The sequence below is a fragment of the Heptranchias perlo genome, chromosome 3 (genome assembly GCF_035084215.1).
Source record: "Heptranchias perlo isolate sHepPer1 chromosome 3, sHepPer1.hap1, whole genome shotgun sequence".
Taxonomy (NCBI): domain Eukaryota; kingdom Metazoa; phylum Chordata; class Chondrichthyes; order Hexanchiformes; family Hexanchidae; genus Heptranchias; species Heptranchias perlo.
In genome coordinates this window covers 129,581,147-129,597,572 of record NC_090327.1, presented here as the reverse complement: position 1 = coordinate 129,597,572, position 16,426 = coordinate 129,581,147, and the positions used below count along the sequence as shown (strand labels likewise).

The window sequence follows — 16,426 nt, the reverse complement described above, 5'->3', positions numbered from 1 at the left end:
TTCAGAGTGTCTCTGTTTGTCAACAGTCTGGCAAAGTAGGAATCCTAGATACGGGGTAGTGGTTATATCCGCACTCTGCTTTGAAATCCAAACTGAGACAAAAGAATTCTTTCCCAATTAAATGCAGCTGTAGAGTTCAGGGCATCGTGCTGGTTTCCCCCGAACTTGTTCCAGTCAACCACCCCATTTCAGAGCAAGACCAAGTGCAGGCCCCACATTGGCTCCACTCCAATGTTTTTTCAGTGATTCTAACGGGCTCCCCCTCTGGTCTTGTTCAACACTACTGCTCTCAGCTGATGTTTGAACGCCACTACTCCCAGACCTCTCAATTCTGTGCTGCCTCGGCCCATTTTGGCCTCCTCTGTTTCCACCCCTGCAGTTTGATGTTTACCCATCCTGTTTCGCCCCACCGCTGGTCCACATGCCCCCCTGGAGAGTTGGTTAACGGCCCATTCTTTGGCCATTCTTTCAGGACAAGCCTTGCTTGCTGGATCCCTTGCTGAGACAAACAATCTTCTTGAGGTCAGGAAGATAATGTAATCAATGTTAATTGCCAAGTCGTGGCAACTGACTTTCATTAAGTTATCTTCCTCTTGGAAGTAACATTGGCACATGCAACAAATAAAATGTATTCCAGGTGCCCAGCCAGCTGTAAATAAAGTGAAACGGTCAGCAGCTGGCTAGCTCCCAAAATTCCAAACAGAAATATAAATACATTTTGTGGCTTTTATGATTCAAAATCATGAAGGGTCTACACAGAGTAGATAGAGAGAAACTGTTCCCATTGGCGGAAGGGTCAAGAACCAGAGGACATAGATTTAAGGTGATTGGCAAAAGAGCCGAAGGTGACATGAGGAAAAACTTTTTTACACAGCGAGTGGTTAGGATCTGGAATGCACTGCCCGAGGGAGTGATGGAACCAGATTTAATCATAGCCTTCAAAAGGGGACTGGATAAGTACTTGAAACGAAAAAAACGTGCAGGGCCACGGGGATATGGCAGGGGAGTGGGACTAGCTGGATTGATTGTGCATAGAGCCGGCATGGACTCGATGGGCCAAATGGCCTCCTTCCGTGCTGTAACCTTTCTAAGGAAGACATATTGCTGATCCATCATATTGGCATGTGAATGATGCCCCAAGAATCCCTGGAGCTGGTCTAAGGTCATGGTGTAGTCATTATCATGAAACAATTGATGTTCTTGGCCACAGAACTAGTGTAATTGTACAATAATAGCAGGACTGCTCCTCCAGTTCTACTTCAATAGCAAGCAAATCCTCAATCCGACGCACAGTTACAGGAACAAGCCCACTGGGAGCCAGCTAGTTCTTATATTATTTGCTGGCAGTACAGTTTGGCTCTATTCTGTGCTTTTCAAGTGGGTGGCAGTGCTGCTCATTCCCTGGGAGTCACACCAACAAAGAAACAGAAATCATTGCAGCCTACTCTGGCAGGTGAGAGTTTGACTCTTCATGCTTCTGGAAAACATCATCAAACCAAGGATTGACTAATAGGTTTTGTAGTGTATCAGTAATTACTGCAGAATAGATAGACTGAGGGAGTTCATGGAACTTGTCCCACTCAAATCCATCAAAGAAAAATTGTTCTTTGTGCATTTATCGTTTACTGCAGGAATACATTTAAAGTGCTTCTATTACACTCTGTAAAATTAAAATTACTGTGTGCAAAAAAGAGTGCGCTTGAAAGGACAAATGATTAGTTGTTTGTAGTAGGTGAGGACATCTGATTAATAAACTAAAATTCAAACCAAAGTTTAATTTGAATATCCCAGCTTAGTACCATCTACTGAGGGCAACTGTATTCTATCAAGAATTAGAAAATACCAACTGCATTGTTTTATGTGGATTCAACCAAAACTATCTTAAATAGTTTGTAGGTTGGTCCTTCTGACTATACAATCAAGTCTCAGGATGTTTTAGAAAATAACCTTTTGTGAATGCTGGCTATAGTCACTCACCATAAAGCAGTAAGCCTATTTACAAGTGCCTTTACAAAAACATCTTTTATACCTTCCTTTGGAATCGAGCAGCATGAGTTGGAAACCCTGGTAACAAAGAAAGAAAGCTATAAACTGCTTACTTATATTTAGTTTAAGCTGTCTAATTTTAACTAGTATAAATCTGCCTGCCAGAGAATTCACATTATCTTATAGTGGAGTAAAGTTGCTGCTGCAATTATACAAAGTATTACACAGAATTACATAGAATGTATAGCACAGAAACAGGTCATTCGGCCCAACAGGTCCATGCCAGGGTTTATGCTCCACATGAGCCTCCTCCCACCCTTCTTCATCTAACCCCATCAACATATCCTTCTATTCCTTTCTCCCTCATGTGTTTATCTAGCTTCCCCTTAAATTCATCTATGCTAATTGTCTCAACTGCTCCTTGCGAGTTCTTAATATATGTGCTCCATCTGAAATATGTCAAGCCTCCAATGGACCTGGCTCTCGATGCACAAAAACGTTATGCTGTTTGCACAATTATTTAAAGCAACGAGTGGATCTTCCATAGGAACAGGTGTAGGCCATTCAGGCCCTCGAGCCTGTTCTGCCATTCAGTTGGATCATGGCTGATCTGTATCTTAACTCCATCTACCCGCCTTGGATCTGTAACCCTTAATACCCTTACCGAACAAAAATCTATCAATCTGTTTTGAAATTTTCAATTGACCTTCAACCTCTACAGCTTTTTGGGGGAGAGAGTTCCAGATTTCCACTACCCTTTGTGTGAAGAAGTGCTTCCTGACATCACCCCTGAGCTGCCTATCTCTAATTTTAAGGTTATGCCCCCTTGTTCTGGACTCCCCCAGAGGAAATAGTTTCTGTCTATCTACCCATGATGTTACCCATGGAAAGTCACAAAGCGAATTTCCTTCAGTGCTTTAGTGAAGCTGTAGGTATAGGTTTGGGGATCTGGAGCTTATGAAGCTTCATCCAGTGGTAAAAATATGCAGGGTCAGGCACAGGCACGATAGTGTCACAGGTAGCTTTATAATGGGAAAATCCTATTGAGATGCCACCTACAGGCATGACATATGGGCGATGCCCAAATAAGAAGTGTGTGTCATGCATTGCAAATATATATTAATATATTATAAATAGATGTGTAGAGACAGTAAGGATCCCCCTGCAGTGCAATTAAATAAACTCCAGCCAAACTGCTGTTCAAATTACTTGCTACAATATCACATCTGTTCAACTCACTTGATTTCATTCTGGAATCTAATAACAATTGCTCTCCCATCATGACACAACATCCCATCCTGCCTCCCACCCCATCTAGTTTTTATTTTTGGAGCCATAACCGGTGAATGTTCTCAATGACAACTTGCAACTCAGAGGTTTTAAATAATTGCAGGCTGTAATCCCAGGCTTACTTGCCATTCATGTATTTCTGCAATGATTTAGCCAGGCTGGACTGAACACCAAAGAAAAACCAGTATTGTCTTGCTTTGCTGTAACTGTTAAGGTTAATGGTTGTCACCGGATTCCTTAGCTACTAAAACTGACCACTAATGTGACCATAACAGATAAAATTCAGTAAATAAGTTGCATTTATATAGCGCCTTTAATGTAGTAAAACGTCCCAAGGTGCTTCACAGGAGCGTAACTGAGCCACATAAGGAGATATTAGATCAAAAGCAAAATACTGAGGATGATGGAAATCTGAAATAAAAACAGAAAATGCTGGAAATACTCAGTAAGTCAGGCAGCGTCCGTGGAGAAAGAAACAGATGAACTTTTGTCAGAACTGGAAGAAGTTAAAGATTTAACAGTTTTTAAGCAAGGACAGAGCCAGGGAAAGGTGGGGGGGGGTGGGTGGAAGGGGGGTGGAGGGAGGGGAGGGGAGGAAAGAACAAAAGGGAAGGTAAGTGATAGGGTAGAGGGCAGGAGTGATTAAATGACAGAAGGTGCAAGGCAAGGTGGTAATGGGACAAGTAAAGAAACAAAAGATGGGTCTAGAGGAGCTGTAAATGGCAACTGCAGAACCATTACCAGCACCAGCTCTCCGAAAAAATGGGAGCAGTGGTTCTGATCTGAAGTTATTGAAATCAATCTAAAGAGCCTAATCGAAAGATGAGGAGACATTAGGACAGGTGACCAAAAGCTTGATTTTATTTATTGCGCGGCTTTCTGTAGTTACTTTTCAGTGTGTGTCTAATAGTGTAATTCAACTTTATACTCTTACTTGTGTGATTCAAAAGAATATCTTGTTTTTAATTACTAATCAATTCCATTACAGGGTAGTAAAGGTGAGAAAGGAACACCAGGCTCTCCTGGACAGTATGGCCCCACGGTAAGCGAGCTGTAAATACCTGAGTGTTTCTCGAGGAATAAAAGGAGTGCTCGTTCTGTAAAACTTTTTTTGTATTTTTCTGATGCACGTTTTTGATATTAATCAAGTAATTTTTTAACAATAATACTTGTCGTTGAAATAATGTTAGAATTGTTTCCAGCCAAAGGGTTCTCACTGACCAATCCTGAAATACAGTTAATATCGTCAACAAGGACACAAGACAATTATGGATAAGAAAGGCCTTTTGGCTCATCTTAATTCATCCATCCAGAATGACTCTAAAGTCCCTCCCATTACAGCATCTCTTTGGTTCTTAAATGATTCCAAGGTTTTCACCTCCACTACTTTATCTGAGAGTCCATTCCATGTATTTATATGAAGAATTTCCTGATATCAGGCCTAAATTTGCCTTTTACTAGTTTAATGCTAAGGGCCCCCTGTACTACTGTCATAATTCAAAGTAGTTTTCCAGATTTACCATTTCCATTCTGTTTGCAATCTTACATATCTCTATAAGACCACCTCTCAGACCCCCTCTTTTCAGGGCTGAAACGCGCACGTTTCTCCTGTTCTTCCTCATAACTCAGACTTCTCAGACTAGGGATCAGGTTTGTGGCCGTGCATGGGCCTCCAATGTTTGAATGTCTCCCTTGTGCCTCAGTGGCCAGAACTGCAGCAGTATTCAAGTTGTGTTCTGACCAGACCACTATACAGTTTGATCATGACTTCCTCTGACTTGTATTCTCCTGTTTTATATAGCTCAACATTCTATTAGCTTTTGTTGATTGCTGCCCTGCATTGATTAGATATGTTGACCATTGAGTCTGCTAAGACTTTTTCAACTTCATTGGCGCCACCACTGCTGAGACCCCCACCATCAAAATCTTGGGGGTCACCATTGACCAGAGCTTAACTGGACCAGCCACATCAACACTGTGGCTACAAGAGCAGGAAGAGGCTGCTATTCTATAATGAATGGCTCACCTCCTGACCCCTTAAAACTTCTTCACCTGCAAGACTCAAGTGAGATGGAATACACACCATTTTCCTGGATGGGTGCAGCCACAACAACACTCCTGAAGCTTGACAACATCCAGGACAAATCAGCCAGTTTGATCGGCACCCCTGCCGCTGAACTCAGTACCCACCCCTTCCACCCCCGCGCACTGTGGCTGCAGTGTGTATTATCCACAGGATGCACTGCAGCAACTCGCCAAGTTACTTCAACAACTCTTCCCAGCCCTGTGACCTCTAACACCAGGATGGACAAGAACAGCCAGGTCATTGGAACACTAACACCTCCAAGTTCCCCCGAAGCCACCCACCATCCTAACCTGTTCCTTCACTGTCAGTGGGTTAAAATGCTGGAATTCCCTATCTAACATCACAAGGACTTCAGCGGTTCAACTGTTTTTCTCTTACGAAATCTTATAAAAGATTGGAATTGAAAATCTTATAAAAGATTTCATAACTGAATTTGGAGGCAAAATGAAGAGGGTTGGGGCCACTCAAGGCGAACCCAATAATTCAAATTGATCTTCCATTTAGATTTAAATCACTTACAAAAACATACTGAAATCATTTTCAACTTTTCCTCTGATAATCTTTGTTTTCCTTTCTATAGAAACCACAAGTCCTGTTAATCACAGATGTTGTCTAGCTGCCTGTGAGCAGCTAATGATACAAAAGGAATAGTTTTTTTTTGCCTAAAATAAAACCGAGAATTGAATCTCCAGCTTGTTTTGAAGTTTTTGAAACAAAGAGACTCACAAATTGTCACTGGATGAGTCAATCCCCATTTACCTTCCTGTGTAGCTTAAATTCAGAAACCTGTTGATGCATATTGGAGTGTTCTGCAGACTGCACTTGCTCAGAGTCCATGAGTGTAGTTGGTTACTGCCTTTGATGAATTTAGGAGCATAAAGCTGGTCACAGTCTATTGACGGCCTGAGGCCTTCAAGTAAAAACTTTATCAAAAGTATTAAAGAAACACAACCACAACATAATTGGTAAATGTAATCATGTTATGGTGAAATACGTAATTTCTGATGTTCTGATTTTGTTTATTTTGGATTCGCAGTTACTAAGAAAAATACACTTTCTCAAAAAGCATTATAAGTGATTTGATTAAGTTAGCTTCCTCCTTTAAGTTGTTTTTATTTGATATGTTCTCCTGACTGGTCATTCAGGATGTGTTGTTTTCATAAATCCTTAGTATTTTCTTTTGGGCAGTTTTCAAACCATTTTTCTTGCTTTTGCCTTGTACGTTCACGACCTCTTCAGTTCGGATTCACTGCTATTTTATTCTGAGCCAGCCAACCAAATGTGAAAGCGAAAGTGTGACAGCAGGAAGTGCATGCCAGAAGCAAGACATTTAATACGTTATAGATTAACCTTGATGTTAAAATCGATTAAAGTATATGGACAGAAAATAATCATGAGTATACAAAATCATATTAAATCATTTCTTCAAGTTTAAGTATCTTTACCATAGACTTAGGCACCACCAATTTCATTGACTGGATCTTTTATTTTACCTGCTCTCAGGGAGAACCTGGAATTCCGGGAGGGAATGGCCTTCCAGGACCGCCCGGTCTAAAGGTGGGATATATTTCATATTATCCTTAAATGTTGTGTTAATCGAATAGAGCTGAGCCTGGATAACTAGTCCCAGTTTAGAATTCCAATCTGCAGCTTCCATCCACTCCAATTATATATAGTTCCTGCTCCAAATTAAACATTTCTGGGCGGATTAGTTACTTGTTTATGAGAATTGAACTGGAGCCTTCCTCAATGCAGGACAGGTGACCAAATTACATAATACGATGTGCGTGTTGGTCTTTCACAGGAGTCTTTAATTTTTATTTTTAAAAAATTGGATTTTACTTTGGAAAATAATGAGCTATGTCTAAAAGTATTTGCATAACTGAAGAGTAAGAACATGTGGCATATTGGCACATGTTGAATGGTTTGTTCCTAAATTGTACATATTCAGCTGGTACCTTCAGTGGTCCTTTGATCTTTGGTTCCATGAGGAATCAGAGTGTTATTTATGTTTTGTAAGTGATCCAGAGCAAAATATGATTGTTGGCTGGTGGACTCCACATGTGTGCCATGGTGGCTTCTCGTTTGGATCAAGGAACTCCATAACATGGTTTTTGGCAACAATATAACATTTTTTCAAAGACTGAATATATTGATTCTCAAGTTGTAGAATTTTGTGAAACCCATTATATGTCAGAGTGGTGAGAATGTGGAACTCGCTACCACATGAAATGGTTGAGGCGAATAACATAGATGCATTTAAGGCGATGCTAGATAAGTACATGAGGGAGAAAGGGATAGAAGAATATGTTGATGGGGTGAGATGAAGTAAGTGGAGTGGGAGGAGGCTTGTGTGGAGCATAAACACCGTCATAGACCGGTTAGGCCAAATGGACAGTTTCTATGCTTTAAATACTCTGTAACTCTATGTAATCAGTTAATCTTCCTTCTCCAGCTTAATAAGGCCTTGTTATAGTTGCTTCAATGATTTTTCCTATTGATTGTAACAGTGATCCTGGTTTATTATTATTATAATATGGGATCAAGAGGTTATCATGATATTTGGGAGCTTTACTTTATAACATTGGAGTAGCACAATTTGTTATGATATAACACCTCTATTTGGATCTGAAATTTATTTCCTTCAATTTAACTGTGTCTCTTTTTTGACACTATGGATGGGAAAGCAGCATCAAAGAGAGAAAGGTGGGCGGTGGGGCCCACCACTGCCTCCCTGCCCCTCCCACTGCCACTGCCAGGATTGCTGTCAGCTGCCCCTTCCCTGCCCACTGCATGAAAATTGCAGAGGGAGGTGGGAGCCCAGGGGATTTTCCTGGTGTCCTTCCCTGTTACTGCCTCTTCCTGGGACCGCTATGTAGTACATAGAAAGAAAGAAAGAATTTGCATTTAAACAGCGCCATGTCACGATCTCAGGACGGCCCAAAGCACTTTACAGCCATTGAAGTACTTTTAAAGTGTAGTCACTGTTACAATGTTGGGCAGCAGTCCCCAGGGAATGACAGTAATGGCCCTGAGATTCCCCCACTGGAGGATGAGGGACTTGTTTTGGCCTCCTCTCCCTCAAAATCTATTTGGTTAGAGTTAAGAAGCAATAGAGGTGCCATTGCACTACTGGGTGTATTCTATGGGCCACCAACTGGTGGGAAGGATATAGAGATTACAGCATGGATGGAGGCCATTTGGCCCATCGAGTCCACGCCGGCTCTATGCAAGAGCAATCCAGCTAGTCCCACTCCCCCGTCCTTTCCCCATAGCCCTGCAAATTTTTTTCTTTTCAAGTATTTATCCAGTTCCCTTTTGAAGGCCATGATTGAATCTGCCTCCACTACCCCCACTGGCAGTGCATTCCAGATCCTAACCACTCGCTGTGTAAAAAAGTTTTTCCTCATGTCACCTTTGGTTCTTTTGCCAATCACTTAAATCTATGTCCTCTGGTTCTTGACCCTTCCGCCAATGGGAACAGTTTCTCTCTACCTACTCTGTCTAGACCCTCATGATTTTGAACACCTCTATCAAATCTCCTCTCAACCGTCTCTGTTCTAAGGAGAACAACCCCAGCTTCTCCAGTTTATCCATGTAACTAAAGTCCCTCATCCCTGGAATCATTCCAGTAAATCTCTTCTGCACCCTCTCTTAGGCCTTCACATCTCTCCTGAAGTGCAATGCCCAGAACTGGACACAATACTCCAGTTGTGGCCGAACCAGTGTTTTATAAAGGTTCATCGTGACTTCCATACTTTTGTACTCTATGCCTCTATTTATAAAGCCCAGGATCCCCTATGCGTTTTTAACCACTTTCTCAACCTGCCTTGCCACGTATACCCCCAGATCTCTCTGTTCCTGTACCCCTTTTAGAGTTGTGCCCTCTAGTTTATATTGCCTCTCCTCGTTTTTCCTACCGAAATGTATCACTTTGCATTTTTCTGCGTTAAATCTCATCTGCCATGTGTCCGCCCATGCCACCAGCATGTCTATGTCCTCTTGAAGTCTAACGCTCTCTTCTTCACAGTTTACTACCCTTCCAAGTTTTGTGCATCTGCAAATTTGGAAATTGTGCCCTGTACACCCAAGTCCAAGTCATTAATATATATCAAGAAAAGCGGTGGTCCCAGCACTGACCCCTGGGGAACACCACTGTACACCTCCCTCCAGTCCAATAAAAAAACGTTCACCACTACTCCCTGTTTCCTGTCCCTTAGTCAATTCTGTATCCATGTTGCTATTGCCCCCTTTATTTCATGGGCCGCAATCTTGATGATAAGCCTGCCATGCGGCACTTTATCAAAGGCCTTTTGAAAATCCATATACACCACATCAACTGCATTGCCCTCATCAACCCTCTCTGTTACCTCATCAAAAAACTCTATCAGGTTAGTTAAACACGATTTGCCTTTAACAAATCCGTGCTGGCTTTCCCTAATCAATCCACCCTCGTCCAAGTGACTGTTAATTCTGTCCCGGCTTATCATTTTTAAAAGTTTCCCCGCCACTGAGGTGAAACTGATTGGCCTATAATTGCTGGGTTTATCCTTACACCCTTTTTTGAACAAGGGTGTAACTAAAAATCCAGATTGGCTGAAGACTTCTTCAGAAAGTTGTTTTTTGTAGTCAATAGGGGGCAGATTATTGAAGTTTGATGCATCATTGGTGATCAGGTCACACTGCTGACATATTTGTTATAATTTGTAAGAAGTGGAAATGATTGAGTAGATAGTTCATCAGCAGCCCAGGCAAGCCACTGTGTCGAAATGAATGATCCTATCAGCAGCTCAATAAATTCAAAACATACAACACACGTAGACAGAGAGCAGAGTTATGTACCCATTAAGTAACATATCCCTAAGTATTTAAATCCCTGTGCTGTATATTTTCCTGCTGTGTAATATAAATGACATTGTTGAGCATAATCGTGTTGTCTTGTCTTGTTGCAATTTATATAACATCAAAAAGCAACTTTACTGTCTGGCTACTGTGAGATGATAGAGGCCCTATAAAATGTAGACCATAATTGCCACCCTGATCTGATTAAGTGATCAATATGCCAATTTAATTATTTAACTGATGCTCCTGACACTCTGTCCTGTATTTCAAATAATCTCCTGCAGAGGCACAGCTCTTGCTGCTGTGTTTTGTGCATTTTGCCTTTTTCTTCCCCTTATACCACCGGTGATAATTTTCTGAACTATTCGTAGGAGCCAAAGCAAGTTTGCCCATTACAAGATTTTCTTCCCGGTGCTGTTATAAAGATGTAAGTTTCACAACAGAGGCGAATTTTGTTGATGCATGTTGTCTGGCTGGCAGCCTCTGTCCTTTGTCTCGGACATTCGGACTCCGGCGGGGATAGGGTATGTTGGGGTGGGGAAGGGGTAGAAGAGTAGTGGGTGAATTCTTTAAAAAAACAAGCCTTCTACCAAATAACCACAAAGTAATATTTGGGCTTATTGACCTAAAAAAACCAAATCCTTTCAACTTACCTACACATTTCACACAAAAATAATAACAACTGTGGCATTAAAGGATTAAGCATTTTTGTTTTTCTCTCAGCCACAAACTGCGTCCAACTGAATGGGCAAACCGGGAACCTCTGCCAGTGCTTGTTGGGAGTTGTATGAGTGGTCCAGGGTCAACCCTTTGATTAATTGCATTGCCCCTGTGGGGAAGTGCTTGGGGTGCCCATAGCAATTCTGCATGACTGAGATTGACCATTCATGTAAAGGGCCATGAGCACAGGCCTGCATCCTACAGGGTGTTGCTTCTTGGTGCCTCAAAGCAGTCCACCTTGGAACCCTATGAAGCTTTAACCATCAAGAGCTGGAGATGCCTGAGTTGCTTTTTTAAATGTCTCAAACATGAGTTTCAAAATAAATAATTTTTGAAACAATGTTATTGTAATATACCTACTGTATGGTAATACAAATCCAACAATTCTTGATGGTGCTTGGCTGTTACCTCTGGTAATAAAGGATATTAGATATAGGTAACAGCTTACATTTTCCAGAGACACGAAGTATTTTTGCCAAAATGGTAGAAGCGAAATTACTCAAGAATAACTATGTGGACTTTGATTAAGTTAACAGTGAAGATCTTTAAAGAATATGTTCCTTTCCTTTCAGTTGGGTTAACCTGATCAAAGATAAGATGGCTATTTGTTTCTATTTTTTTTTCTAATAACTAAAGATAAATAAGGCAAGAATACTTGAGAGCCTCAGTATATTTCACTGCAATGTTCACTCGTGGTACTAGTGAATTAGGTTCATTCTTTTCAATATTGGATTTGAAATAATGCTAATACAAATAAGATAACTGTAACATTGTTTTAATAAGAATTATAACGTGGAACCAAGATAACAGAACCAAACAGCCTCACAGCATGGCTCTAATGGCAGAGAGTCAGCTTCCCATGTAAGATGGCTTGAGTTACTATCCTAACGTTGCTTTGGATTTGAACTACTCCCTTTGGAAAAGCTAGCGCACGGGTACAAAAAGCAATCAAATAGGCTAATGGAATGTTGGCCTTTATCTCAAGGGGGTGTGAATATAAAGGGGCGGAAGTTATGCTTCAGTTGTATAAAGCCTTGGTCAGACCCCATCTGGAGTACTGCGTTCATTTCTGGGCACAGCACCGCAGGAAGAATATATGGAGGGGGTGGAGTGCAGATTCACCAGAATGATACTGGGGCTTAAAGGGTTAAATTGTGAGGACAGGTTGCATAGACTTGTATTCCCTTGAGTATAGAAGATTGAGGGGTGATCTAATCGAGGTGTTTAAAATGATAGAAGGATTAGATAGGGGACATAAAGAGAAACTGTTTCCTGTGGTGGGGGAAATCAAGAACAAGAGGGCATAATCTTAAAATTAGAGCCAGGCCATTCAGGAGTGAAATCAGGAAGCACTTCTTGACACACAAAGGGTTGTAGAAATCTGGAACTCTCTTCACCCCCACCCAAAATGACAATGGATGATGGGTCAATTGAAACTTTCAAGATTGAGATCAATAGATTTTTGTTAGGTGAGGGTAACAAAGGATATGGAGCACAGGCAGGTAAATGGGGCTGAGGTACAGATCAGCCATGAACTAATTGAATGGTGGAACAGGCTCAAGGGGCTCCTACTCCTGTTCCTATGTTGCCTATGCAGCAGCTCTTTAAGAGCTACTGCACTGCCGATTCCATCTCCCACTCCAGTTGACCAAACATTCCTTTCGCACAGAAAAGTCATGCAAGTTTATTATTTAAATTGTGTTAATTAGCTGAGCCAATGAAATCCAGTGGGGTTGGACTGCCGCTCGACTGGTGCATGTGATTGTCGGGCTGGCCGTAATGTCCAATGTTTATGCGAGGAATTTCAGCAATGTCAAAAGCAAAATACAGCGGATTCTGGAAATCTGAAATAAAAACAGAAAATGCTGGAGAAGCTCAGCAAGTCAGGCAGCATCTGTGGAGAAAGAAACAGAGTTAACATTTCAGGTTGAAGACCTTTCGTCAGAATTGGAAGATGTTAAAAGAGTTAAAGTTTTTAAGCAAATACAGAGCCAGGGAAAGGGGGGAGGGGAGGAAAGAACAAAAGGGAAGGTCTGTGATAGGGTGGAGGGCAGGAATGATTAAATGACAAAAGGGATGATGGTGCAAGGCAAGGAAGGTGGTAATGGGACAGGTTAAGAAACAAAAGATTGATCAGGAGTGGCTGTAAATGGCAGCAGCAGAACCATTACCAGCACTAGCTGACCGAAAGAATGGGAGCAGTGGTTATGATCTGAAGTTATTGAAATCAGTGTTGAATCCAGAAGGTTGTAAAGTGCCTAAATGAAAGATGAGGTGCTGTTCCTCAAGCTTCCATTGAGCTTCATTGGAACAGTGTAAGAGGTCGAGGTCAGAAAGGTCAGAGTAGGAATGGGACGTGGAATTAAAATGGCAACCGACCGGCAGGTCAGGGTCACGCTTGCGGACGGAGTGGAGATGTTCAGCAACGTGATCACCCAATCTCCGTTTGGTCTCCCCAGTGTAGAGGAGACCGCATCGTGAGCAGTGAATACAGTTTACTAAATTGAAAGAAGTACAAGTAAATCGCTGTTTCACCTGGAAGGAATGTTTGGGGCCCTGGACGGTGAGAAGGGAGGAGGTGAAGGGGCAGGTGTTGCATCTCCTGCGCTCGCATGGGACGGTGCCGTGGGGAGGAGAGCGGGAGTTGGGGGTGATGGAAGAGTGGATCAGAGTGTCGCGGAGGGAGCGGTCCCTTCAGAATTCTGAAAGTGGAGGGGAGGGGAAGATATGATTGGTGGTGGGATCAGGAATGTCAAACTGTCGCATTTGCAAAATTTGCACCACTGATTCTGGATTGATTTAAAATATTTTCAAGATCTGTAAAGGAAAAAGTATGCAATGTGATTTTATGGAGTTTTTTTTAAACAGTTTAGAGTGCTGATCTATAACATGGCAGGACCTGTGCACAAGTCAGCAGGTTAAAATACATTGCCAGAGATTAATTATGACTATCTTGCAATTCTGAAAGAGCTGTCAAATCAATTTGATTTTTCAGTGGCTTGGCAGGAGAACTAAAGAAATTGCTTGGGACTATTTTAACAGAACAGATCGACCGAAAGAGTGACTTGAACTTTCAGTCTGCATTAATACCCTATGCAAAGTAACAAGACAGTGCCTAATGAGCTGTTATTTAAAAATATCTGAGATGGGATGCCACCTAAAATATCTATGCCATTTTCAACTGCCCATGCTGTTCTCTGAGGGTTTCGCTGATGTCACACCGATGTTACAGCAGGTGATTGGGAGAACTGCCGGAGAAATTCAGGATCCCAGATTTTATGGGGGTAATTTTAACCCCCAAGAACGGGTGGGTTGGGGGCAGGTGGGAGGTTTAAATTACAGCTTTTTGGAGCAGGACTGCATCTCGGCTCCAACTCGCCCAGTTCTGGGGGTCACCATTGACCAGAAACTTAACTGGACCAGCCATATAAATGCTGTGGCTACAAGAGCAGGTCAGAGACTGGGTATTCTGTGGCAAGTGACTCACCTCCTGACTCCCCAAAGCCTTTCCACCGTCTACAAGACACAAGTCAGGAGTGTGATGGAATACTCTCCACTTGCCTGGATGAGTGCAGCTCCAACAACACTTAAGGAGCTCGACACCATCCAGGACAAAGCAGCCCAATTGATTGGCACCCCATCCACCACCCTAAACATTCACTCCCTTCACCACCGGCGCACAGTGGCTGCAGTTGTGTACCATCCACAAGATGCACTGCAGCAACTCGCCAAGGCTTCTTCGACAGCACCTCCCAAACCCGCGACCTCTACCACCTAGAAGGACAAGAGCAGCAGGCACATGGGAACAATACCACCTGCACGTTCCCCTCCAAGTCACACACCATCCCGACTTGGAAATATATCGCCATTCCTTCATCGTCACTGGGTCAAAATCCTGGAACTCCCTTCCTAACAGCACTGTGGGAGAACCTTCACCACACGGACTGCAGCGGTTCAAGAAGGCGGCTCACCACCACCTTCTCAAGGGCAATTAGGGATGGGCAATAAATGCTGGCCTCGCCAGCGACGCCCACATCCCATGAACGAATAAAAAAAAGTTCTGGGTTTCACACAGGCACGTTTGGATACACATGCATCGGGAAGTCCTGCCCCCACTTAAAGCTGGTGGGCCAATACTTAAAAGGGCAATATACCCCTTTGAAATAGTTGAAGTACTTAATTCTTTGCGTATTGCAAAAGTTAAACGAATTTAACCTTACCTGTTCGGGTTTCCCATCGCTTCCGATTCACGATACAGGCGGGAAGGGCCGGATCCATGAGGTGAGTGCCTTTATTGCACTGCTTGTGGGCCCGGAGGAGCAGGAGTGCTTCATCCAAGCCCAACAAGGTAAGACATGACCCCACGATCAGCCGACCCCCCCCCCACCGCCGCCTCCTGATCCTGGGCCTCCCAGATCCCGATGCTGGACCCCCCCACCACGAACCCCAATGCTGGTTCCCCCCCACCCCCGATCCCGATGCTGGCTGACCCTCCCCCCCTCCGATGTCGTCCACGTCCTCTCACTGCCCCCCCCCCCTCCAATTTTTTTCTGTGGCCCACAATCGATCTCTCCCTCCCCTCCCCCCGCCCCCTTCCGATTCACTGCTCCTTTCCCTTCCAACAGGCAACCAGCCTGTTAATCTGGCGCGTGGAAAATCCAGAAGCACAAGTACTCACCTTCAGTTGAGTTGCGATCGCAGATTGTGACGCACTTAAATTGCGTGGCCAACTCATTTGAATAAGTACTTATGCTGCCTCTGAAGCTTTGGCCTTGTGCAGGGGAGTAAGCCTAATGGAGAATGCAGAAAATCTGGGCAAATCAGGTCCACCATTAAAGGGCTGTGTGCATTTATTGGTAAGTGGCAGCAAATGGGGACCAATATTGTTTCAGCCTTCCTAAAGTTTCAAAATGAATTTTGTACATTTGTCGGTCTCCGGCAAGAATTGGGGGAGTGGTGCGGAAGTGCCAGGCATAAATATGGCGCAGGGAAGCCCAATGCGAAGGCACAAGACTGCTTCTGTGGGAAAGCGGCAGAACTGCCAAGCCCATTTGATGCCCAGAGAATGAACTTTGCAGCTGTATGATGTGTGGAAACGGGGTTTGTGCCGAAGTTACGCCGGGAATGCGGGAGGAAATTCAGAACCATAGTCACTTCCCACAAAGATGATTGCATTAAGCCTTCTGCCTACCTTCATTTTTCTGCAAGGGAAGCATTTCTGAGACAGATTACATTAGACTTATCTCTTCATTTACTTAAAAAACGCTGGTACAGAAAAAAGGTCAGGAACATTTATATCTCTACAAATTTCTCTGAAAATACTTAGCTTTCATTAAAGTTCTTGGATGCATGGCAGCACCTGGGATTGCAGGTTCCACCATCAGTTGCCTTAAGGGTGATTTAATTTACAATAACTATACTATAATTACACATGAACAGCTGGAAGAGGTTTGTTTTCATTTCATTTTAGAGGAGGAGCATTTTGAAAATAATAATTTTTTA

At 42.9% G+C, this 16,426-nt stretch overlaps 1 protein-coding gene across 1 annotated transcript in view; it reads left to right on the top strand.

Moving 5' to 3' along the window:
* Positions 1-16,426, top strand: part of LOC137308814 (collagen alpha-1(XXI) chain-like) — a 141,045-nt gene that overhangs the window by 13,109 nt on the left and 111,510 nt on the right. Inside the window, exons 7-8 of the mRNA XM_067977287.1 lie at positions 4,265-4,318; positions 6,866-6,919. Of these exons, the coding sequence (XP_067833388.1) occupies positions 4,265-4,318; positions 6,866-6,919 (108 nt within the window). The remainder of the gene's footprint in view (positions 1-4,264; positions 4,319-6,865; positions 6,920-16,426) is intronic.